General features: G+C 41.0%; 1 protein-coding gene across 1 annotated transcript in view; it reads left to right on the forward strand.

Annotated features, from left to right (window-relative positions):
• The window catches only part of TTC27 (tetratricopeptide repeat domain 27), a 114,342-nt gene that overhangs the window by 3,465 nt on the left and 86,637 nt on the right, over nucleotides 1-24,240 (forward strand). Inside the window, exons 3-6 of the mRNA XM_066611559.1 lie at nucleotides 731-860; nucleotides 4,000-4,140; nucleotides 8,875-8,977; nucleotides 14,441-14,605. Of these exons, the coding sequence (XP_066467656.1) occupies nucleotides 731-860; nucleotides 4,000-4,140; nucleotides 8,875-8,977; nucleotides 14,441-14,605 (539 nt within the window). The remainder of the gene's footprint in view (nucleotides 1-730; nucleotides 861-3,999; nucleotides 4,141-8,874; nucleotides 8,978-14,440; nucleotides 14,606-24,240) is intronic.

The raw sequence follows: 24,240 nt of genomic DNA on the forward strand, positions 1-24,240 counted from the left end.
GTTGCTTATTGCTGGAGTCACAGATACATCATCTGAAATGCTTATGAAATGGTTGATGACATAAGGAATTAAAAGAAACAAAGTAGACTCTTAAATCTTGTGGTAAAACTTACCAGGTTTTACAAACTTGCATTCCTTGTAATAAAAAAGCCTAGGCTGGATTCAAAGGAACCTCTGTCTGTATAAGTCTTCCCCTCCCCACCCCTTGAGCTGAATTCTGGTATGCCACATCCCAGGCCATTCTGAAGAGTCCCCTGGTCTACAGGAGTGGGCAATAAGGGGCTGTATTTAAACACCATCTCAGATCTAGCAACAGAGATTCCCTGCCCTTCTGTCTCAAAAAGTGTTGGTGATTCTTTATAGGCGCTTAGTTCAGAAATTTCTTGCTGAGTGTTGAACCTTTCTGAGGCTTGCTATCAGCAGTGCAGGTAGTACTCAATTGATTAGTTAAATTGATTGGTTCTAGACTTGAAGGGTCTCAGAATAAAAAACCTTGATTGCTTTCCTTGATGAATAATGGAGGGGAAGCATTCTTCAACTGCACATTTGCTCTCACAGAGTGGGCACTCCGTGTTTAGCTCGATTTTTTTTTTGTGGTGGTGGTTTCCCCATTTTTAATTTAAAAGAATCTTGTATTAGGATTAAAAGGTCATGTTTATTTCTGTATAGTGTTTGCTTGTACCTTTACAGAAATGTTTAATAAAAATGGAATCACTTTTATGTCTTGCAGGCAAAGTGTGGTGTTTCTCCTTGGTGTTGGGAGCTTGCAGTTGTTTGTTCAGAGCAACTGGACTGGACCTCCCATTCAACTGCAACCTCAGGATTTTCTGCCCCCTGACTTGCTGCAACAGCATAGTGAGGTAAACCCTCCCCAACCCCTAGTATCCTAACTGTCTTGGCTGGTTTTGTTCCTTCTTGTTTAAACTGTCCTTGATGCTTGAGATCCATGATCACTGGCCACTCAAAATCAAGTAGACTCATCACTGTGTGATGCTTTCTAAACCTTGCTGCCCTCCTGAAAGACCTTCTGCCCATGTAGTTGTTAATCTTGAGTGCCTTTCTGTTCCATTTCTATTTTGACATTTTGACATTTTTTTTGAGCTCCATAGGGCCCCTTGGGCAAGTAGAGATCCCCCATCTCCTATTAGGTCCCTCTTACTGCAATCCCCATGCTGCATCCTGCTGAGGAAAAGTTTGAAGTTACCTCAGAGGTTCAGAATGCTGTGTAAAGATTATGTTCAGCCTTCAGCTGGTATGCATTAGAAAGAGAGAGAGGGAGACTTCAAACCTGAAAAAAAGATGTGCTGTGTGTGCATTTTGGATATTTTTCAATATGTCTCGTATTCCGTTTTATGCATTCAGAAATCATTGATGATGATATGGGGGGAAGAATTTGTTTTGTAGTTACCATAATAGTTTAAACATGTATTTACAGTATAAATTCCTATGTGTGTTTATACTCACATTTCCTATGCGTGTATTTGTTGTCATTTGTACAGTCACTTAAGGCCTTGACTGCAGACCTCATGAGATGCAGAAAGACTGAAGTCAACTTTAATATAAATTCAGAGCATTATATGCTCTTTCTCTCTCCCTCCATGTTCCTTGTTCATTCATTTTTCTCTGGGATATTTTTCTTAATTGTCACTATTTGTAATAGTGAGTGCAACATTCTTATTTCTGTACTTTCACACAGATTTAAAAAAACTATCCACTGCATTTAATGTTTCTGGGACTGAATTCTCATTCCCTTCCTCTACCTAAGGTACATTAATGTAGTAGGTAAAGCAACTTGTAAGAACGTAAGAAAAGCCCCGCTGGATCAGGCCAAAGGCCCATCTAGTCCAGCTTCCTGTATCTCAGTGGCCCACCAAATGCTTTAGGGAGCACACGAGACAACAGCCACAACCTGCGTCCTGGTGCCCCCCCCCGCAACTGGCAATCAGAGGCAGCCTGCCTCTAAAACCAAGAGCTTGCACATACCTACTATGACTTGTAACCCATAATGTTCTCCTCCAGAAATTTGTCCAATCACCTCTTAAAGGCATCCAGGCAAGATGCCATCACTACTTCTTATGGGAAAGAATTCCACAAACTAATTACATGCTGGGTAAGGAAATATTTTCTTCTGTCTCTCCTAACTCTCCCAACGCTTAACTTTTGTGGATGTCCCCTGGACATTATGCAAGAGGGAAAAGAGCATCTCTCTACCCACTCTGTCCATCCCCTGCATGATTTTGTATGTCTCAATCATGTTCCCCCTCAGGTACCTCTTTTCTAGACTGAAGAGGCCCAAACACTGTAGCCTTTGCTCATAAGGGAGGTGCCCCAGCCCAGTAATTTTTGTTGCTCTCTTTTGCACCTTTTCCATCTCCACGACATCCTTTTTGAGATGTGGCGACCAGAACTGGACGCAGTACTCCAGGTGTGTCCTAACCATTGATTTGTACAATGGCATAACAATATTAGCTGTCTTATTCTGAATGCCATTCCTAATGATCCCAAGCATGGAATTCGCTTCTTCGCTGCTGCTGCGCACTGGGTCAACACTTGTATCGAGCTGTCCACAAGGACCCCAAGATCTCTTTCCTGATCTGTCACAGGCAGCTCAGAACCCATTAGCCTATATGTAAAGTTTTGATTTTTTTGCCCCAATGTGCATGACTTTACACTTACTGACATTGAAGCGCATCTGCCATTTTGCTGCCCAGTCTCCCATTTTGTCGAGATCCTTCTGGAGCTCTTCACAATCTCTTCTGGTCTTCACCACTCAGAAAAGTTTGGTGTCAGCTGCAAACTTGGCCACCTTGCTGCTTAGCCCTGCCTCCAGGTTGTTTATGAACAGATTGAAAACCACTGGTTCCAGGACAGATCCTTGGGGTACACTGCTTTCCACCTCTCTCCATTGTGAAAATTGCCCATTGACACCCACTCTCTGCTTCCTGGACCTCAACCAGTTCCTAATCTGGGAGAGGATCTGCCCAAATTCCCTGACTGTGGAGCTTTCTCAGCAGCCTTTGGTGAAGGACCATGTCAAATGCCTTCTGAAAGTCTAGGTATATATTGTCCATGGGTTCTCCCGCATTCACATACCTGTTGACCTTTTCAAATAACTCTAGAAGGTTCGTAAGGTAAGACTTACCCTTATAGAAGCCATGCTAATTCTCCCCCAGCAAGGCTTGTTTATCTATGTGTTTAAGATTTTATCTTTGATGACGCATTCTACTATCTTACCTGGAACAGACGTTAGGCTGACTGCCTATAGTTTCCCGGGTCCCCTCTCCTTCCCTTTTTAAAGATCAGCGTGACATTTGCTATCCTCTAATCTTCTGGCACCATGGCCGTTTTAAGGGACAAGTTGCGTATTTTAGCCAAGAGATCAGCAACTTCATTCTTCAATTCCTTTATAACTCTTGGGTGGATGCCATCAGGGCCCGTTGACTTATTGATCTTTAATTTGTCAATTATGTCTGAGACCTCTTTTAACCTCTATCTGACTTAATTCTTCAGTCACGAGGGGCCATTCAGGCAGCTGTATCTGCCCAAAGTCTTCTTCCATGAAGACAGATGCAAAGAACTCATTTAATTTCTCTGCCATCTCTAAGTCTCCTTTTATCTCCCCTTTCCCTCCCTCACCATCCAGAGTGCCAACTGCTTCTCTGGTGGGTTTCCTGCTTCTAATGTATTTAAAGAAGTTTTTATTATTCCCTTTAATGTTGCTGGCCATGTGTTCCTCATAGTCTCTCTTGGCCTCCTGTATCACCTTCTTACATTTCTGATGGTTCTGATGGTATCGCCTTTTTACATTTCTGATGGTATGCTGATGGTACTGCATAATCCTTAGACTCTGTCTAAGATAGAGAAGTGTGTATTTGGAAAGCAGGAGGACAATGGGGATAATGTCAATGTAAGCAGGTGTGTCCGACATGAGAGTTTTGTTGTGTCTTGACCAAAAAATTTGAAGCTACTTAAAGTAAGTTGTTCGCTTGCTCTTTCCAGCCCAGTGCATTGTCTACAGCTGCCCTTAGCATACTGGTTCAAGATGGTGAATCGATATACAGCCTGACTTCCCATCCTGTTTTGCTGATGGTGGCTAGAACAGTGCTTGTGAATTTGCGACATAAGCTTGAAGCTATTCAGGTGAGGGGGGATGGGGGCCATTATGAAATAATAAAATAACATCTTTTAATTGGTTCCATTTGTTCTTTGTATCGTGTCTTGCTTCAGTTACCCTTTTTCTTTCAACTTCCCATTTTTTGCCATTATTTTCAGGTGATGATCACAGAGTTACTAGGATGTGAGGAGGTCCAAGGAAGTAAATCGAGGTAGAACTAGTGCATAGGTCCACTGAGAGGCTGGAAATCACATTGTAGCAAAAGGGTAGTGAATCCAGCCAGAGTAAAAGTGATGAGAAGATGCTGAGCTGTGGCTAAAATGTAAATCAGAAGGACAAAGGAGAGCAGGAAAGTAAGGGAAATGCTCAGCTGTGCAGCAACTGCAGAAGCAAGTTGAATTCCTTTGCTAGTTGTCTCTTGAGGCAGCTGCAGTGTATTACCATCCTGCTCCTCTCTGACTGAATTCTCATTCCCTTCCTTTGCCTAAGAAACATTAATGTAGTATGTAAAGCAGCGTGTATGCTGATGGTACTGCACTATTTATTTACTACATTTATATCCCACCTTTCTCCCCGAAGGAACCCAAGGCGTCTTACAACAATAAATAAAAATACAAAAAACATCCTTAGACTTTTCTTATTTCTAAGATCAAAGAAGTGTGTATTTGAAAAGCAGGAGGATAACTTGAGTTATATCTGCCTTGGGTGTAACTTGGCACTTCAACAGTTTCTCCAGGACTTTCTGTTTTACGTCATTGCTCCTAGCATCCTATAGTTATGAATGCTGACTGCTCAGGGAGTCTGCTTCCATCATCTGAATTGCCTATTTCTCAGAGAGCTGTGATATTTTGAGTGGGCAATTGCTATCTGGCCGCCCTGCACTATTTCCACTGTGTGGCCATTTGGCTTCTTTATTTGAATGAAGAAAGCTCTCTGTCTGTCCTTCCCAAGCCTGGCTGACTTTGTGGATTGTGGCAGAAGATTTGAGAAACCTTATTCAAGGTTCACCGGTCATGCTTGAAACATGGTTCCCTACACTGCTAACAGCTGGGGAAAAAGGGCAACAAAAATTGTTAGAGGGATGGTGCACCTTTCTTTTGAGGAAAGGCTACAGCATTTGGGGTGTCTTAGCTTGTAAGAAGGGTGAGAGAGGTTTTCCTTCCTCTCCCACAGTAGAAGACCCAAAGGTGTTCCAATGAAACTGTGTGGTGGTGTATTTACCACAGAAGGTAAATAATAAATATTTACCTTTACAGAATAGGAGGACAAAAGGAGATGCTACTTCACACAGCATATAATTTGTGGATGTGATCTGTAAACCCTCTAAGAGGTACGCCCTTGTGCGTGGACCCCTTCAGCTGCCTCACTGGAGTCCTGTGGCATTTCTGGGCACACGGCAATGTCATTGCTGAACTTCCAAGAACTTCAAGCTGTGTGGAGCCGTGGAGCCACACAGCTTAAAGGGAACACTGGATGTGATGTGATCACAAGCTGTGATGATGGCTGCTAACATGGGTGGCTTTAGAAGGGGATTCAACAAATTCATGGAAGAAATGTCTATCGGTGGATACTAGTCAGGATGGTATGTACTAACCCAGGTTCTGTGACAGTTTTTCTCTGAATATCATTTGCAGGGGGAGCAATGGTGGAAGAGAAGTATGTCTTCCACTCTTGATTGTGAACTTCTCAGAAGTAGCTGCTAGGCCACTGTAGGAAGGAAGGAGGATTTTGAACTTTATGGACCTTTGATTAGATCCAGTAAAGCTTTTCTTATGTTCTAACATAAAGTAACATTCATCACCTGTCTTGGGTCTCCGATTAGTCCCAGCAAATGTTTTATTAAGTAGAGCAGGTAAAACTCTTCTAAAACCTGTTTTGCTACTGTATTTGTTTCAAAGAAAGTCCATTGCAAAACAGTGTCCCAGTTTGAGCTCTGAAAAGGCAATATGCTTGCAGGTGCAGTTGCAAATGAAGGCAATCGTTATGGTAATTACAGGAAAATTACCATAATATGTCAGACATAATCAGAAGTTACATTTAACGTCCAAATAACTGTCTATATGAGATTATCTCCACAGCAGGTTATTGCAGTTGATTGCAGAACTTGCTTATGAGTTTATCAGCAGAAATGGCAAAGAGTGCTGTCTTTGGGGTGCCATATATATTCAGACCAACCAACAAGTAATGTATCTCTTTGAATCTGTAATCCCCAAGAAATGGCTGTGAAACCATGACAGAAAACTATCTCTGGGGCTTTTTTTCAATGAGCAGTAAAAGAGGTACTGCACTATGTCCTCAACACCATTTTGGAAATGTACATGTAGACATTAGTTTTTTGGGACTCCAGTAAATCGTTTATCTGGAAAGGCTGAGGACATAGTCTGAAAGCACAATCTAATGAAAACAATCCTTAGTGAAGGAACCAAACTCTTAGAAGTACCTTTGTTGGTTATACTCTGTCTTAATAAAGTGAAAATTGGTGAAAATTTTTACTAAAATAGAAAATGTGACCAATTGGTATTTAATAGGAAATCTCTACAAAAAATTCTGTCTTTAGATTAGTGTCTCCAGTTTCAAGGTCTCCAGTATTCATTTTCTACAGCTATGTAATTTTGTTGTCTTAAGACAGTCTTTTGTGTTACAAACTTTTTGTGACAAAATGTTGTCTTTTGAACCCATAACATCAAGAACAACTTGGCAAGTACTGTTCATGTCCTAACATCGTTGTGAATAGCCTTGTGGGTTCCTAGCTGAAGTGTCCAAAAGTAAAAGTTGACTTCTTTAAGATCTCCTGCATAGGTACATTGTTTTATTCAACTTGATAACATAAGTCATGTTTTGTCGTGTCCTGTGTGATCCAATATGATACCCATTTCAACAGGGTTTTCTAAAGGACTTTTACTAAACTGCATGCAACTGTTCCTGAAGATGTGCTTCCAACTGATAACTGTTACTTAGCACTGTTATAGTACATGACTACCATAGGCCTGTTTATAATGTAATTGCTTTGCACTTTATGAGTCTATGAAGGCTAGAATTATAAAGTCATTGGGAAACTAAATTACCCATTAGGTGCTTAAAAGGGGTTATTGGCACTTCGGAAGAACCACTGATGTCTTATTTCAGTAGCAGCTAAGATTTTCAAATGTTTTAAGGGTTATAAATTTTCAGTCATTCTTCTAGGCATTCAGTTTTCATTGTCTAGAGGTGCCCCTGGTAGTCTGATTCCTTTGACCACAGCTTTCATTCATGACATAGACCTACACTGTAGATGTCTTGGTCTAACTATCTAGATTAGAATAGACTGAGTTTTTCATCACATTTTTCTTTTTTCCTTTCCTGTTCCCTACCTGAAGGCAATAGAAAGTGAGTGGTATCCTGACTAGTGCTTCTGTCATTGGGAGCTCCTTGTACAAATGGAAGCTTCCTTCATGAACACAAGAATTATTTAGATTTCAGAAGCAGTCTTCCTACAAGCAGATTGTTCTTTGAATTTACTGAAGATACTTCCATTTTCATAGTGAGCTCCCAGTGGTGGAAGTGCTAGCTGGGAATGCTACCCATTCTCTATTGTGAGGATTACATTTATATCTTGCCTTTCTTCCCTGGTGGAACTCAAGGTGATGTACATAGGTTTCCATGCTCTGACCAGACCCAGACCTGTTTTTTAACTTCAGCAAGGTGGCTGCATCATGTGTCCTCAGACCATGCCCTCAGAGCCCTCATTTTTGGTGTTTTCTTGTCAATAATTTTATGGTGTTTTCAGAAACTTTGTATCAATAAAGAAATGCAGTATTATCCGCTGAAGGGGTTTCAAAGGTGTGTACCCCTGCTGTTGTGTGTGATATGTGCTCAACTCTGACTTGTCACTAGAACCATCTTTAGTACCTCTATCACTTTCTGAGATATTTAAGGTTTATTTAAATCTTTTATTTGTATCAATATTTGAATATCAATATTTGTATCAATATTGTATCAAATATTTGTATCAGTATTTGAAACAATATTTGAAATATTTGTATCAATATTTGAAACTTTGTATCAATAAAGAAATGCAGTATTATCTGCTGAAGGGGTTTCAAAGGTGTGTACCCCTGCTGTTGTGGGTTATATGTTATATGTGCTCATCTCTGACTTGTCACTAGAACCGTCTTTAGTACCTCTATCACTTTCTGAGATATTTAAGGTTTATTTTAAAAAGTTTTTTTTTTTTAAACTTAGCAGTGATGCCCTACTGTTCATAGATGTTTCCTTAAGGCTGTATGCTTTGCTTCTCTAGACTAGAGCAAAAGGGGAGAGCATGAGATATATGCGTGGGGGTGTGTGTGTGTGTGTGTGTGGCAACCAATAAGAAATCGATTCCCTAGCAAGGTCTTTCTGTTATGTGGAGAGAGGATATTGTTCTACAGGTGCAGGACATCGGTGTGAATAGAAAAATGTGATTTATATTGTCATGTGGAAAGACCTTCAAAGACAAAGTTAGGTACACCATGGAGCTCAGTTTCCTTTTATCGGGTTGGGGGGGGGGGGAATAAGGTTTCCTCTGCAAGTGGACATCCTCTTGCTTGGTTGCCATGAGAAAGATTTTACTAATATTTAATATAACTTAACTCTTGTTTGTCTCAACAGCAGTTGGTGATGCTTCTTATTTGTAGTGGGGTGGTATGACAAGCACGTGAATTTGCTGTAATCCACTGGAAATGCAAAGATGTTTAAAACAAGTGGATTTAATTCATTAAAATGTCCTCCTTTCTTTTTAGACATTACCTTGGTGGACTCTACGATGTGTGAACATCCATCAACAGCTGTTAGAAGAAAGGTCACCTGAACTCTTTGCTGTTGCACAGACCTGTATACAGCAAGGTATATTTTAACTGGTAATTAGGACTCAGTCGGAATGTGTAAAATGTTACATTCTGTTTATATAACCATTCTTGGTTTATTTTGTTGATTACTTGTGTTTGAGCTTGCTTAGACTGGAAAGCTACTTCTTAAATGTACTTCCATCTAATTCTGAAAGAACCCTTAGTAAATAGGTTTCAAAACCTTTGCCCAGTTGTCAGTTTTTTCTTGTATTGAGAATCATAACCTTGTATAGCTACCACAGAAACAAGCAGCTAACCCTGATTGGATAGAAATCCGATTTACAGGTGGAGTTGCACACTGTTCATTCTGCTCAGCCTCTAAGTATAATTCATAGGAAAAATGGCCTTTCACTCTTACTGTAATATGTGGACTTCTGTATTCAATTAAACTTACAATTGAGATGATCTACTTTTAAATGACTCAATTAATGTACTGTGCACTGTAATAATTATTTTATATTGCTCACCGAAATCAACCTGCTAATCTCATTCATTCTTACAGTAGCCAGGAGAGGAAGGCATTGTCTTAATTGGATACAATGGAAATGTTCCCAGTTCATTAGCTCAGGAGTTATGGTTGAGCTATTGGTGATCCATTCCATAGCATTGTAGGTAATTGCATTGTTAGCTGCAATGCACAATGATTATTGCACAGTTCTTGCAGTTTTCTGTCACATTCACTTAGTTCTAAGTTCTACTTTGTTTAGTTGGATTTAGCTGAAGTGAGCTTGCATAGGGTTGTAGTCATAAGCTCTCAAAAGAAAGATTGGAGGTTGAGATCTGAAAACGAAATCTTCTCTTTCCTGTAACCTTAACTTCAATAAAAAAGTATGACCAGTTAATTTAGATATTAAATCTGCATTTTTAAAAATTATTTTCCTAAGGGTAAAAGAAGTTCAGGCTGGAATTTAACAAAATCAAAGCAAGTGAATGGAATACATTGCCCATTACAGTGTTTATGCAATAAGATGCAGTGATTCAATTCTGGCTCATCTCCATGAAGAAAGGTCGGAGTGTGTTGTAACTTTGCTTGGAAAATGTTAAAATCTCGATTATAGGAAGGTTCCAGTTGGAGACTAGTCGATAACTTTGGTGGTTATAGAACACACCTGTGTGTCATTATTTTCTTAGCTACAGTGGTAGGTACAATGGGTTGCATCCGAAAAACCGTGAGGGGAAGGAGAATTGCCACTAGTGCTGTTCTCCAGACATTTTGCAAAAAAGGTCCTGTAGTGCTCTAATAAGTATGTTCTATAGCAGTTGCTATGATTCTGCTTGTGCAAGAGGTTTCAGAAGCTCTTGTGCAAGATGAAGAGCATCTTTCAATCTACTTTCATTTTTCTTGCCCAACATCCTAGCAACAGATGGGAAGCTGCCAAAAAGTAACATGAACAGAAGATGTGTTCCATGTTCAGAAGAACACTTTTAGAACAAACCCGTCATTGTTCTGTCTTGCCTGTGCAAGTTTTTTGGGTGCCTTAAAATTTGCATAATGTTCTTCCAACAGTAGCCAGTAATGGTATTATCTTAGGTATGTATTTGTACATCTTAAAAGGTACTAGCATTCAAAGAGCTGCCAGCTCTGGGGTTCCAGCCTTACTGGTATGAATGGACTTACACTAGTACAAGGGGGCCCCCCATATCTGTGAATCCCGTATCTGCGGATCAGGTCCAGGTCTCCCCCACACGCACTCCCTCTGGAAACAAGGGGAGCTCTGCTCCCCTTGCCTCTGGAGGGGCCTCTGAGCTTAGCAGAGGCCAAGGTTGTCCTTCCTCGGCCTCTGCTGAGCTCAGATTGAGCTCTGAGGCTAAAAAACCACGACTTGCAGTTTCTCAATGAAACCGAAAGTGATGTCTTTAATACCTTGTAAGGCATTGGGAGGCCCAGGGAAGCCCTGGAGAGTCTCCAAAGGGGCGGCAGTCCCCAGTACTGTGGAGACAGGCATTTACCCATATCTGCAGTTTCAGTGATCCAAGGGAGGTTTCAGAATGGAACCCCCACAGATAAGGGGGCATGTCTGTATTAACAACCAGGAAGATGTGAAAACAATACAGAATTGTAATTTGAGAACACTGAGTGAAAAGAATTTATAGAAATGTTTTTTTGTAGCTTTCTTAATCGTATACACAACAATATGACTTCTCTGATAATGTGTCTTTGTCTGTTTTGTGGATAATGGCAAAGTAAGACCATGTGCTGACAGTAATGCGATCTCTGTTTCCGATATGAGTAGGGCTCAGAGAGGTACTGCATCCCAATTTGGGACTGTATCAATAATCTTTGTTTAAAATAGGATGTGGTTGATGCAGATTGTGAGACAAATTAGCAGACAAGACAAATTAACTTCATATGACAACACAGTCTGGTTTGATACCAAGTTTTCTCATACTTGAAAGCAATATGCTGAAATAAATTACACTTGGCAGGTATGCTAAGCATCTTTTTATAGAAATTACATCATTCAACTATTACTAGTATCTTGTAACCTTCATTTTTTTAAAAAATGTACTATGGAGCTCAGCCAGCTTCTTAAATAGAAAATCTTTACTAGAGCTATCATTCATTTCATGAGTGCAGAGCAGTGATTTTTACACACACACACACCCTAGAATGTTTGATGCCAAATATATAAACATCCAAATTTCTTTTGTATTTGAAGGGACATAGACGTAAAACATTACTGCATTCTTAACTATTCTCTTACTATAATAAGATTGTATTGCTCCTTTGTCCTGTCTGTGACCTTGGCTAGATGATTCCAAGAACTTTAAATCATTTTTAAGGAGAACTACAGGAAAGCAAGCTCTTTTTAAGGGGTTTGGTGATATTTGTGTGTGATTGATCTTCCCCTGTAAATTGTTTTGAAGTTTTCTTAATTGCAGCGTACTAGTATTTTCAGAAAAAAGAACTTTACAAGAGGCATCTTGGCTGAAAGCTTAGTACTTCTAAGGCTGCAATCCTATACACATTTTCCTGGGAATAAGCCTCATTGACTACAGTGGGACTTAATTCTGAGCAGACATGCCTAGGATTGTGCTCTAAGAAATGTAGCATTCCACGAGGGGCCTAACTTTGGAAATCTTACTTGTGGTTTACAAGTAGCCTCTGAAGAAAGAATCCAGTATAAAGGAGGTACTGTATTAAAAGATTTTGATTTTCAAGAACTGGTGCTGTTTGCCACTTCCCAATTTCTTTAACCTAGTTATTCCCTTTGGGGGAATCTTGCTCAGGAGCATAAAGGCTTCCATGTGAAACTGACAGCATCTTGAATGAATCTGGCAATGTCAGGAGTGAAACTGACTGCCACAGCAACAGAGACATTACTCCAGTGGTTCTCACACATTTAGCTCCAGGATCCACTTTTTAGAATGAGAATCTATCAGGACCCACCGGAAGTGATGTCATGACCGGAAGTGACATCATCAGTCAGGAAATTTTTTAACAATCCTAGGCTGTAATCCTATCCACACTTTCCCAGGAATAAGTCCCATTTACTATCACTGTTAAAAGAATATACAGAGTAGCTTGTGAAAAGTACAGGTCTCTAACATTTCCCCAAATGCAGTCACTTACCATAGTAGCATCAAGTCTAATATATTAAAAATAAAATAATGAAATGAATGGGGACCCACCTGAAATTGGCTTGCGACCCTCCTAGTGGGTCCGAACCCACAGTTTGAGAAACACTGCATTACTCTGTTTAAGAAAAGACCCCTGGAACCTATTGTGTTTGTAAATAGGGGAGCTTCTGTACTATGTACAGGTCTGGTTGCCACATCTTTCAAAAGGATGTTGTAGAGTTAAAAAGGGGCAACTGAAATTTTCATAAAAGGAAAGGCTGCTGCATTTGGGATTTTTAAACTTGGAAATAAGGTGATGTAAGGGCAAGACATGACTGACCCTTACAGAATGATGCATGATTTAGACTGAGCATGGGTTCCCAACCCATGGTCTAGTGACCACAGGTGGTTCGCGAGACCCTGAGAAGCAGTCCGTGAGGTCTCAAGAAAAATAACTTTTGATCACTTCCAGTGTCTTGTTGAGCGAGCAGTTGCCCATGGGCCACCAGAGAGGGCAAAAAATGGACCGCCTGCAGCTGGCAGCAAAAGCAGCAAACCACAAATCTTTCCTATAAATAATAAATTTCTAATAAATCTTTTCTAATTACAGGCAGTCCGCATTATCCGCTGGTTTGGTACCCTGCATTTCTTCTTCTGTGGGTCCCTGAAGCCATGGTGTGAGCCAGCCTGGAGCCTCCAGAGTCAAGAGGAGCTGTGCTCCTCTTGCCTCTGGAGGCCCTTCTGAAGCCTGCAGAGGCCGTGCGTGTCTGCCTGTGACCTCTGTGGGCTTCACAATGAAGCTTGGAATTGTTTAAATGCAACTTCCAGTTTTTGACAAAAACTGGAAGTTGCTTTTAAACAGATCCAGGCTTCATCTGCAGGCAGACACCTGTGGCCTCTGCAGGCTTCAGAAGAGCCTCAGGACTGACCAGAATTCAGCTCTGGTCAGGTTCAGGGGTTCCCGAAAACCGTGGGTTTTGAATACCCATGATTTTCCTTATCCACAGAGTTCTGGGAATGGAACCCCTGTGGATAATGAAGGCCACCTGAATAATAAATTTAAATGTATTTTTTGTGTGCGGGGGTGGTGTGTTGCAAAGACATGACAATTCCAGTTTTTGCCTTAGTGATCTGTGGTCTCCTAAAGGTTGGGAACCACTGATTTAGAAAGACTGAATAGAAAGAAGTTTCTTACCTTCTCTCACAGTATTAGAACCAGGAATCATACAGTGAAACTGACTGACTGGAATATTTGAGATGGATAAAAGGAGGTACAGGTTGAGTATCCCTTATCCAGACTGCTTGGAACGGGAAGGTGTCTGGATTTTTTAATAATTTCATAAATATAATGAGAAATGCTTCCTCTTGCTCTTTTCACTGTTACCTGTACAGGTGTCTGCTGGTCTCTGACATTTTTTTAACAATGTCTGTCGATTCACACCACAGAGCAGAAAGTAGAACTTAAAGCCTGTACCTGCACAGTATGTGGGAATGTGCACAAGACCTTTTAGTGTTCACACCCTTTTAAAAACTACAGTAATGCTGTTGGTTTGTTTGTAGTGAAGGGGCTGTAACTCCGTGGAAGAATGTCTGCTTTGCATGCAGAAAGTCCTAGATTCAATCTCCAACTAGGGCAGAAGAAATCCCTGTCTGAAACCTTGGAGAGCCACTGCCAGGCATCTGGTGAACCACTGTGAGATACAGGAAAGCTGAACCGGGTGGGCTTTTGGCCTGACCAGCAAGGCTCTTCTTATGTTCTTAGTCACTGTTGACATTATTAGGTTGGTCTGATTTGATATATGGCAGCTTCCTATGTAGTCCAGGGAGCAAATAATGAATTTTCTATTTCTCGTTGTTTCTTTGAGAATATCTCCTAATCTCTTCCACTTTTGTTTTGCAGTGCTGAAAATGGAGACTTTGTTCACTGATGATGAATGTTGGCACCTAGCTGTTCAATTCCATCTAGAGTGTGCATATACATTTTTGAATTATTATGAGTATAAAAAGGCCAAAGAACACTTCCTTGCAGCGAAAGACATAACCAAGTTACAGATTGATTTGACAGGTATGTTTCTCTTCCCAGTTTTTGAATATTAATATTTAATACTAACTAGATTTTTATTACCTGAATTTTAACAAGGAAGACCATAGAGTAAACATTGGGAGCATGAAAGAGACTTCATTTCTTTGGTGTTTCCTGTGCAGCATTGAGGAATTATTACATTAAAATTATGATGTGATTCCACAATTCGTAGCATTGGTAAGAATTTCCCATCATGCTAATTGTACTTGAGCTCCTTTCACTTGTCTTATAATAGCATTTTATTTAGATTGCATGGTTAAAAAGTTATATTGGGATTCAGCTGTAACCAAAAGAGGGCATAGGGCTTTAAGTGATTATTAGGATTATTTAATGTATAGGATTATCTCCTAACCTATACAGGCATCATCCCTCTGTTCACACTTACGTAACTGTAGCATGTGAGAAGGTTCTGCTATCAGAAGAAGGGGACAGGGAATTTCCCTTGTGGAAACTTTCTTCTGTGCATTGTAGTAACCCGTAGTTTATAATGTAACATCTATTTCTTCATTAGGCAGCTTTGTTAATGTGAATCTTGCTTTTCTGTATACTAATATAGGCTCTCTCTGTTTACATTCACTGTCTGGTATAAAAATTTAATTGTGGGGTTAAGGGGAGCACATGTAAACCAAGGGTGAGTTTGCCCTTGCTTGGTATTTTTCCAACATCAAATATGATGAGACAGCCATTTTTCTTGAGTAAGGTTCCCTAGAGATGTTTCTGATTCCTGGCTTGGTGTAGTAGAGCTATGGTGAGTGAAATAAAGCAACACAAGTATAATTGTCTTCATTGGGTCTGAATGCTTTTGCAGCTTATAAAAAAGGCAATGATAATATTTGGGATAAATACTTCTTGTTTTATGTCCTTTACATTTAGCTTTTAGTTTTGATGATTCTTCAGAATTTCTGTGATTCCCCCCCCCCCCCCCCAAATCTACTAGGGATTTGCTGGTATTTTACAAAGCTTTGCTGACATGCATTTTCAATCTGAATATGGCTAATATTACTTCAGTTCCAGTGAGGCTTCCAGAGTTTTTAAAGGTTAAATGTTAAAATTCCAGTATCTGTTAATCATATAGCATGAACTTATATTAACTACAAGAGCGTAGCTGAGGCATGGGGTCCAGTAAAAAGGACTTGATTTTAAAAGGTGCAGTGTTTTAAAAGTGACTTGGGAAAATTTAAAACAGTAGAAGATGGCAATTTACATGTCAGTTGGTGTATTGATTTATGATTCTGTAGTAGTTTCATGGCATGCATCAAGAACATCACTTCAGAATGTAGAACATAAGAACTGACCCACTGGATCAGGCCATAGGACCATCTAGTCCAGCTTCCTGTATCTCACAGTGGCCCACCAGATGCTTCAGGGAGCACACAAGACAACAAAAGACCTGCATCTTGGTGCCATCCCTTGCATCTGGCATTGGATCTGGCACCTAACACAATGGAGAGAGGTGAAAAGCGGTGTGCCCCAAGGATCTGTCCTGGGACCGGTGCTTTTCAACCTCTTCATAAATGACCTGGAGACAGGGTTGAGCAGTGAGGTGGCTAAGTTTGCAGACAACACCAAACTTTTCCGAGTGGTGAAGACCAGAAGTGATTGTGAGGAGCTCTAGAAAGATCTCTCCAGACTGGCAGAATGGGCAGCAAAAGGGCAGATGCGCTTCAATGTCAGTAAGTGTAAAGTCATGCACATTGGGGCAAACAATCAAAACTTTACATATAGGCTGATGGGTTCTGAGCTGTCTGTGACAGATCAGGAGAGAGATCTTGGGGTGGTGGTGGACAGGTCGATGAAAGTGTCGACCCAATGTGCGGCGGCAGTGAAGAAGGCCAATTCTATGCTTGGGATCATTAGGAAGGGTATTGAGAACAAAATGGCTAGTATTATAATGCCGTTGTACAAATCTATGGTAAGGCCACACCTGGAGTACTGTGTCCAGTTCTGGTCGCCACATCTTAAAAAAGACATAGTGGAAATGGAAAAGGTGCAAAAGAGAGCGACTAAGATGATTACGGGGCTGGGGCACTTTCCTTATGAGGAAAGGCTACGGCGTTTGGGCCTCTTCAGCCTAGAAAAGAGACGCCTGAGGGGGGACATGATTGAGACATGATTATGCAGGGGATGGACAGAGTGGATAGGGAGATGCTCTTTACACTCTCACATAATACCAGAACCAGGGGACATCCACTAAAATTGAGTGTTGGGCGGGTTAGGACAGACAAAAGAAAATATTTCTTTACTCAGCGTGTGGTCGGTCTGTGGAACTCCTTGCCACAGGATGTGGTGCTGGCGTCTAGCCTAGACGCCTTTAAAAGGGGATTGGACAAGTTTCTGGAGGAAAAATCCATTACGGGGTACAAGCCATGATGTGTATGCACAACCTCCTGGTTTTAGAAATGGGTTATGTCAGAATGCCAGATGCAAGGGAGGGCACCAGGAGGGCATTATTATCTCTGTCTCACCTACCTCATAGGGTTGTTGTGAGGACAAAATAAGGGGAGGAATCATGTACACCATCCTGAGCTGCTTAGAGGAAGGTTGGCATAAAAAGTGAATTAATTAAAGTCATATGGGGTGACAAAAATTTATGGGCCCCAGGTGTCAAATGACCTAGCTACGCCTCTGGATAGAGAGATGCTGTTTACACTCTCACATAACAGCAGAACCAGGGACATCCACTAAAATTGAGCATTGGGAGATTTAGAACAGAGGAAAGAAAATACTTTTTTACTCAGCGTGTGGTTGGTCTGTGGAACTCCTTGCCACAGGATGTGGTGACGGCATCTGGCCTAATGCCTTTAAAAGGGGATTGGACAAGTTTCTGGAGGAAAAATCTATTACAGATTACAAGACATGATGTGTATGTGCAACCTCCTGATTTTAGAAATGTACTATGTCAGATGCAAGGGAGGGCATCAGGATGCAGGTCTCTTATTATCTGGTGTGCTCCCTGGGGCATTTGGTGGGCCGCTGTGAGATACAGGATGCTGGACTAGATGGGCCTATGGCCTGATCCAGTGGGGCTGTTCTTATGTTCTTATTCTGAGGTAACCCCCTTCTAAAATCAGGAGGTTGCACATAAGCATCATGGCTTGTGACCCATAATGGACTTTTCCTCCAGAAATTTGTCCAATCCCCTTTTAAAAACATCTAGGCCAGATGTCATCATCACATCATGTGGCAAGGAGTTCCACAGACAAAGTACACACTGAGTAAAGAAATATTTTCTTTTGTCTTTATTAATTCTCCCAACACTCAATTTTAGCTGATGTCTCTTGGTGCTGGTGTTGTGTGAGAGGGAAAAGAGCATCTCTCTATCCACTCTATCCATCCCCTACATAATTTTGTCTGTCTCAATCATGTCCCCCCTCAGGCGCCTTTTTTCTAGAGCCCGAAATGCTTTCCTTGTAAGGGAGGTGCCCCAGCCCAGTAATCATTTTAGTCTTTTTTGCACCATTTCAATTTCCACATTTTGAGATGTGGCGACCAGAACTGGATGCAATACTCCAGGTGTGGCTTTACCATCAATTTGTAAAACGGCATTATAATATTAGCTGTTTTGTTCTCAATACCTGTATGTGAAAGTAGTGAAATTGCATGACTGTGCAGATAAGAATTGCTGCAGAAAATGTTTGAAAAATAGTTCTTCTGCAGTAAGATAGAAATAATACAGCAATTATGGAATCCGTTTTACAGATGGATAGACTATTATGAGTTATTTAAGTAAAATCAAAATAGACGAAAATATATATATTAAGGTTGATGATAATTATAGACTAGATTGAAATTTTTGTTAAATTGGTATTGTCATTTTAGAATGGAGGAAAGCAATATTTAATGGTTCTTTTTTGTTTATGGTGATTCAAAATGGTATTAACTACAGTTCTGTGATTTCCCAATGTTTTTCCCTTTGTTTTACCTTTCACCTATGTATATTTGGTTCTTCCTGTACCCATATCTTTACTCAAATTTTAAAAAAAGGAAGAAAAATAGTTCTTCTGCAGACAACTACTTAGCAGTGTGACTTGCCAGCAGCCCAGTATTAGGCTCAGTTTCTGGAACAAACTGAGCACGCTTAGAATATTTAATATCAATGATGATATTAGAGCTAATGCCAAGAAGCACAGCTACTCTCTCCATCGAAAGAAGAGAGCAAATGAGCACAGAAGAGGGACTAGATATATGCAGGTTTGTATCCCTTTGAGGCAAACAGGTTTTGGGTAATTTCTCCACAAGCAGCTGTGCTCATGAGAAATTCTCAGTAGAGAGAAACAGCTAGAAAGCTAGAGAGGTTTTCCCTTGTAGCATACCAAGGGCAGGGTGGGGAGGTAATCCCAGGTGCAAACCATAAAGGGGTGCCAACATGCTTGAATGCCAGGTAGACCTGGCCCCCCACAGGGGATCCATTAGAGTCACTAAAGGGTGGCTTGAAGACTCAGAAAGAGCCCCCATCAGGACTCTCTTCCAAGTCAGGTCATGGGGGGTGGTGACTCGGCGGCTCGACTCAAGTCAAGCCATGCAGGGTTTTCCCATCCCTGTCAAGGATCCATCTAGTCTGGGTTCCTGTATCTCGCAGTGGCCCACCAGATGCACACAAGATAACAAGATACCTGTATTTTTTTGCCACTCCCTTGCTTCTGGCATTTAGAGAGAGGTTGCGTATAGTCGTCATGGCCTATAACCTGTGATGGACTATTCCTCCATAAATCTGTCCAATCCCCCTTTATGTCTTTAATCTAGACCAGGTGCCATCACCATGTCCTGTGGCAAAGAGTTTCACAGGTTAACTACACACTGGGTGAATATTCCCTTTTGTCTGTTTAAGTCTCCTGCCAGTCAATTTTAGTGGATGTCCTCTGGTTCTCATGTTGTGCTAGAGGGAAAAGAACGTTCCTGTATCCCAGTGATTTTCAACATTTTTAATCTTGTGGAAAACTTGCAAAATTGTGCTAAAATTGTCAAGTCACACCATTAGTTTTTTGATACTTGACAAGGCACACTGCACATCTGGTGGAGGATTCGCATACACTAATTGTCCTACTTATAAATGACACTCTCCAAACTCCCATGAAGCACCTGCAGGCCATTTGTGACACACCAATGTCCTGCAGCACACTGGTTGAAAATCGCTGTTCTATTCACTCTATACATCTCACGAATAATTTTATGTGCCCCCATGTCCTGTCCCCCCTGAAGCATCTTCTTTCTATACTGAAGAGTTCCAAATGCTATAGCCTTTCATCATTAGGAAGAAACCCCAGTCCACTGATCACTTTGGTTGCTCTTTTCTGTGCCTTTTCCAGTTTCACTATATCCTTTTTGAGATGCAGCAACCAGAACTGAATGCAATTCTCCAAATATGTCCTTACAATTGATTTGTACAATAGCACAATAATATTGGCTGTTTTATTCTCAATTCTTGAGTTTTTAATGATCCCGAGTATAGAATTGACCTTTTTCACAATATGCGTTTCAATATTTTATCCTTGATTAGGTTTTGTACCATCTTCTCCAGATAAGATGTTAGTGCTGACCAGCATGTAATTTCTGAGGTCCCCTCCTTTAAAAAAAATAATAAAAATTGACATGATTTAGCTGGCCTCCAGTCCTTTGGTATAGTGGCTGTTTTAATGGACAGATAGCATATTTTAGTCAGAGTATCAGCAACTTCATTGTTGAGTTCCTTAAAACCTCTTGGGTGGATACTTTCTGGGCCCAGTGACTTACTGATTTTTCTATGTCAATGCATTCTGAAATTGCTTCTCTTTTAACTTTTACTTCTTTAGTCAGGAAGTGGTTGTTCAGGCAGTATTACCTGCCTGAGCTCTTCTGCCATGAAGACAGTTTTTTAAAACATTTTTTTAGTCTGTGTTCCTTAGGGCAGAACTTCCATATATGGAAAGAAGCTTCCTTGCCCTTTATAGCCTCTCTAATTTGGTTTGTTAACCGCACTGGCACCCTCCAGTACTTCGTAGAGCAAAAACAGTAGGACCCTTCTCCCCGCCTTCACAGTGTGATACTGAGGTTTAGAAATGTCATGGGGCTTCCCTAGCAGCTTGGAGGAGTTGATAGGAATGCAGGAGTAGGCTTTCCACACCTAAGCTTTGGAGCTGTCTCCCCAGGGAAATCTTGATGTTGTGTTCTTGTCTTCTGAATACCTTCCTGTTCTGGCAGTCTTTGACCTTCTGGATATATGACTTTGCTCCTGGCTTTTTATAGATGAGTGCCTGCCATCTCCGATGTTTTTTTGTATATTTTTGCTTTTAGATATTGTTTTAAAGACAATTTTTGTAAGCTGTCCTGGGTGTTTTTTTCTGATAATGGAAAGCCTGGCTATACATGCTGTTCTGCCAGATTCCCAGTTCAAGCTCCACCTATGCCCACTTTATGCTAATTAGCTCCCCTTCTTTCCCCAGAAATGACCCTGGCTCTGCTGTGCAGTAGTGCCGGACATGACCACCAGGGTAGCTTGCCTGTTTAACCTGCAGAGGTCCTCCCTCTCCTGCCAGCAGTTTCTCCCATCATTATACCAGCATTTTGGTCCTCAGCAGGCCAAACACCAGTCTCAGTGTCTCCAGCAATCTGTTTCAGCAGTCTCCAAAGTCCATTCACCCATCAGTAGTCCATCTCTCCAGTCTCCAAGCTTTCCTCCTTCTACTACCCACACACCCAACTCTCCCTTCCTCAGGTGTTTTTATGCCTGAGGGCCCTATTGCCTTCAAATGGCTGCAGCTGTGCAGCACACTCTCTGCTGAATGCCCAGGCCTGACCCTTAAAGGGGCCACTGCTGACACCACATCCTACCTCCTAGCCAGATCTTCTGGGATTCCAATACACATGCTTTCCATAAAATAAATACTGGGAAAATCAAACACACAAGAGAGGTTGGTGGTTGGTATGTGGTTGGTCTTTAAGAACTTAGTGTGTGAATTCACTCACTATTGATTGTTCCTTGAGTACTTTTTACTCTTCTATGCTACTTGGCCCCTCATTTTTTCCCCCCAATGTAATTGCTGCCATACCTTCTGTGCCTCATCTTCTTTTTGTCGCTTTCCGTCTTACATCTTTTAAATTGTTTCTAACTAGTATGTTCTGTGAAAAGTTATATAGTTGAAAGGAGTTGCCAGCAGAGTAGGATGAGTTTATGACTTGCAGCTGGTAAGCTTGGGCAAGGAACTTGAGTTGGAGCTTCAGAAGAAGCATTAGCACAATAGAATGCAGCTGTGGTTTGTATAAACATGACTTGGTTGGGAGTCTGCTTCCTTTGATCTTTCAGCTTTGTCTTTCTGGTTAAATTATATTGAACCCAACTATGCTTCAAAGTGCTGAAGCTGTTTTACTTACAATCCTTAAGGAGAGGTCTGTTTGCAAATATCAGATATGTAGTTTAAAGACTTAATACTGAATTATCGTATTTCTCTAAGATGTTAGAAATCATGTGGTAATTTGAGAGACAGATAAACCAACATACCTTTTGGCACTTAACCTTGACCTATAGGCAACATTAGATCATTGTTTTTAATCTGTGATGAGTAAAAGTTGCCTTCCTGACAAATCCATTGCAGCACCTATGTCGGGGCTATGCAGCATGCACAACCCTCAGACAATGTAGTGCAGGGAACTGCTGGCAGCGACAGGGATCCAAGATAGCCCGAAGAAGGAATGAAAACACAAACCAGGCAAATTTCCACCACCAAGCTGTATTTACATATAGTACAGATAGCTGGTCTCACAGCAAAACAGCAAAGCACAGTCATTCAACAAGATTAGCACTCCTCACAATGACCCCCTAGGATAGGCCCCGGCAGCCTCCCTTTTATATTTCCCCTGACCAATTGGGTAATTCCTGATTATCATCCTCATTACCTCATCCTCTTGTGACTCTATTACATCATCTTCCCGAGATGCACTTGTCTCTCTCCCATAGACTTGCATTGGGGCTGCTGAGTCACAGTGACTTAGCACATTTACACAGTGTTGATTGGTCAGTCCAGGGTCATATGGTACATATACATTCTACCTTACTCTGTCCATGGGCTTACATAAAGATACAGGCCCCAGGCTTTCAGGCCTTGCCATGCTCAGGCAGCAGATTTCTACAGAATGTGCCAAACTTTCTTTACAACCTATCATATGCAACATCCAGAAATACCATCATATTTCTGGATTGTGAGAAGCATCAGATCTCTGCAGGACATAGTGCACAAGGTCCCTGTTCCTGTTCTTAGCTTCAGTTAAAAACAGAGTAGTAGGGCTGGGAAAGACATCACTCAGAGGCTTTCAAGAGCTGCTATGAATTGAGATACAGTATAGACTAGATAAACCAATGATGGAACTTGGTTTAAGGCCACTTCTTTTGTTCAGATACACATCAGAGAGCACTTGCCAAGTATTTTATAGTATCTGCTACTGTGATTCTAGAGCATAACATTTCCAGATGGAGACTGTCTGGCTACAACAAATACTTGGATTGGAATTGTTTGTTGTATATTACTGTGATCTTATGATATGTTGTAAGCTGCCGTGAGTACCCCATTGTGGGGAGGGAAAAGTGGCATAGAAATTCTTTAACTATATTGGTAGAAGAATGGCTTCATGAATCAACTATATGTTACTCTCCATTTAATGGCGTTCCCTCTCTCTTCAAGGGACTATAAGGTAGAAGTGGGATTAGAGAATGCTAACCATCTAATTTTTCAGCACTCTAGAGTTTTGCTGTTGGCTTGCCCTTTGTGCTTTGGTAATAATTGCTCAAGAAATGGAACATTTACCTTAAATGTTTAAGGTTAAATGTTGGCTACCAGGACTATAATGCAGATTCTATTTGATGGTGCATTCTCTTGGCGGTGCATCCTATGGAACAGGTGCTTCCTTCTATGCTTCCCTTCTTCCTCTCAGATCTTCTAAATGTTTGTCACTAGGTGGTGTTATAGTGCTGTTGGAACAACTAACAAAACTAACCAAAGACACTAAGTGATAAGTAATGGCCTAAATTTGGGAGAGGGAAAATGCCCATTAATTATCTATGGTAGGAAGTGAGAAACCATTCCAACAAACAAATTATCACATAGGAAAGCTGGAGCATATACACTATGTGAGGGGTGGTCATTACAGGTTTCATAGTGTGGTTGGAGACTTTCAGACATCTGGCTTAAGGTTTAATGGACAGGTTCATTACTGGGCTTGTTCCCTGTTCCCAAATCATTGTCTTTTTCTTGTAGTTCCCCTCTGGAGCCTTCATTTTGCCTTCTTTTAGACCGCCTTCTGGATGATTACTCACTGCCCAACCCTATAACTTCCCCTTCGGCCTGCAATCTGTGTCTATGAGAAATTGCACCTGTGCATTGCTCTTAGACTCTATTACCCATTTCTAATTTCATTTGGTTCTACTTGACCCATTTGTTTGGATTGTTTGCATTGGAGTAAATCTCTGCCTGTCTATTTGATCATTAGCTTGGCATTGGTGCTGCTGCACTGCAGCTCTTTGTTGTGCTATGCAGGGAATATTGGGAGTCCTGAGGGCCCATAAATTGGACTTTCCAAGTTCACACATAGATTGTCTGGGAGCACATCTCTACGGACAAAATATTATTTGTCCACCAAACTTTAGAAGC

This window comes from Tiliqua scincoides, chromosome 1, assembly GCF_035046505.1.
Source record: "Tiliqua scincoides isolate rTilSci1 chromosome 1, rTilSci1.hap2, whole genome shotgun sequence".
NCBI lineage: Eukaryota > Metazoa > Chordata > Lepidosauria > Squamata > Scincidae > Tiliqua > Tiliqua scincoides.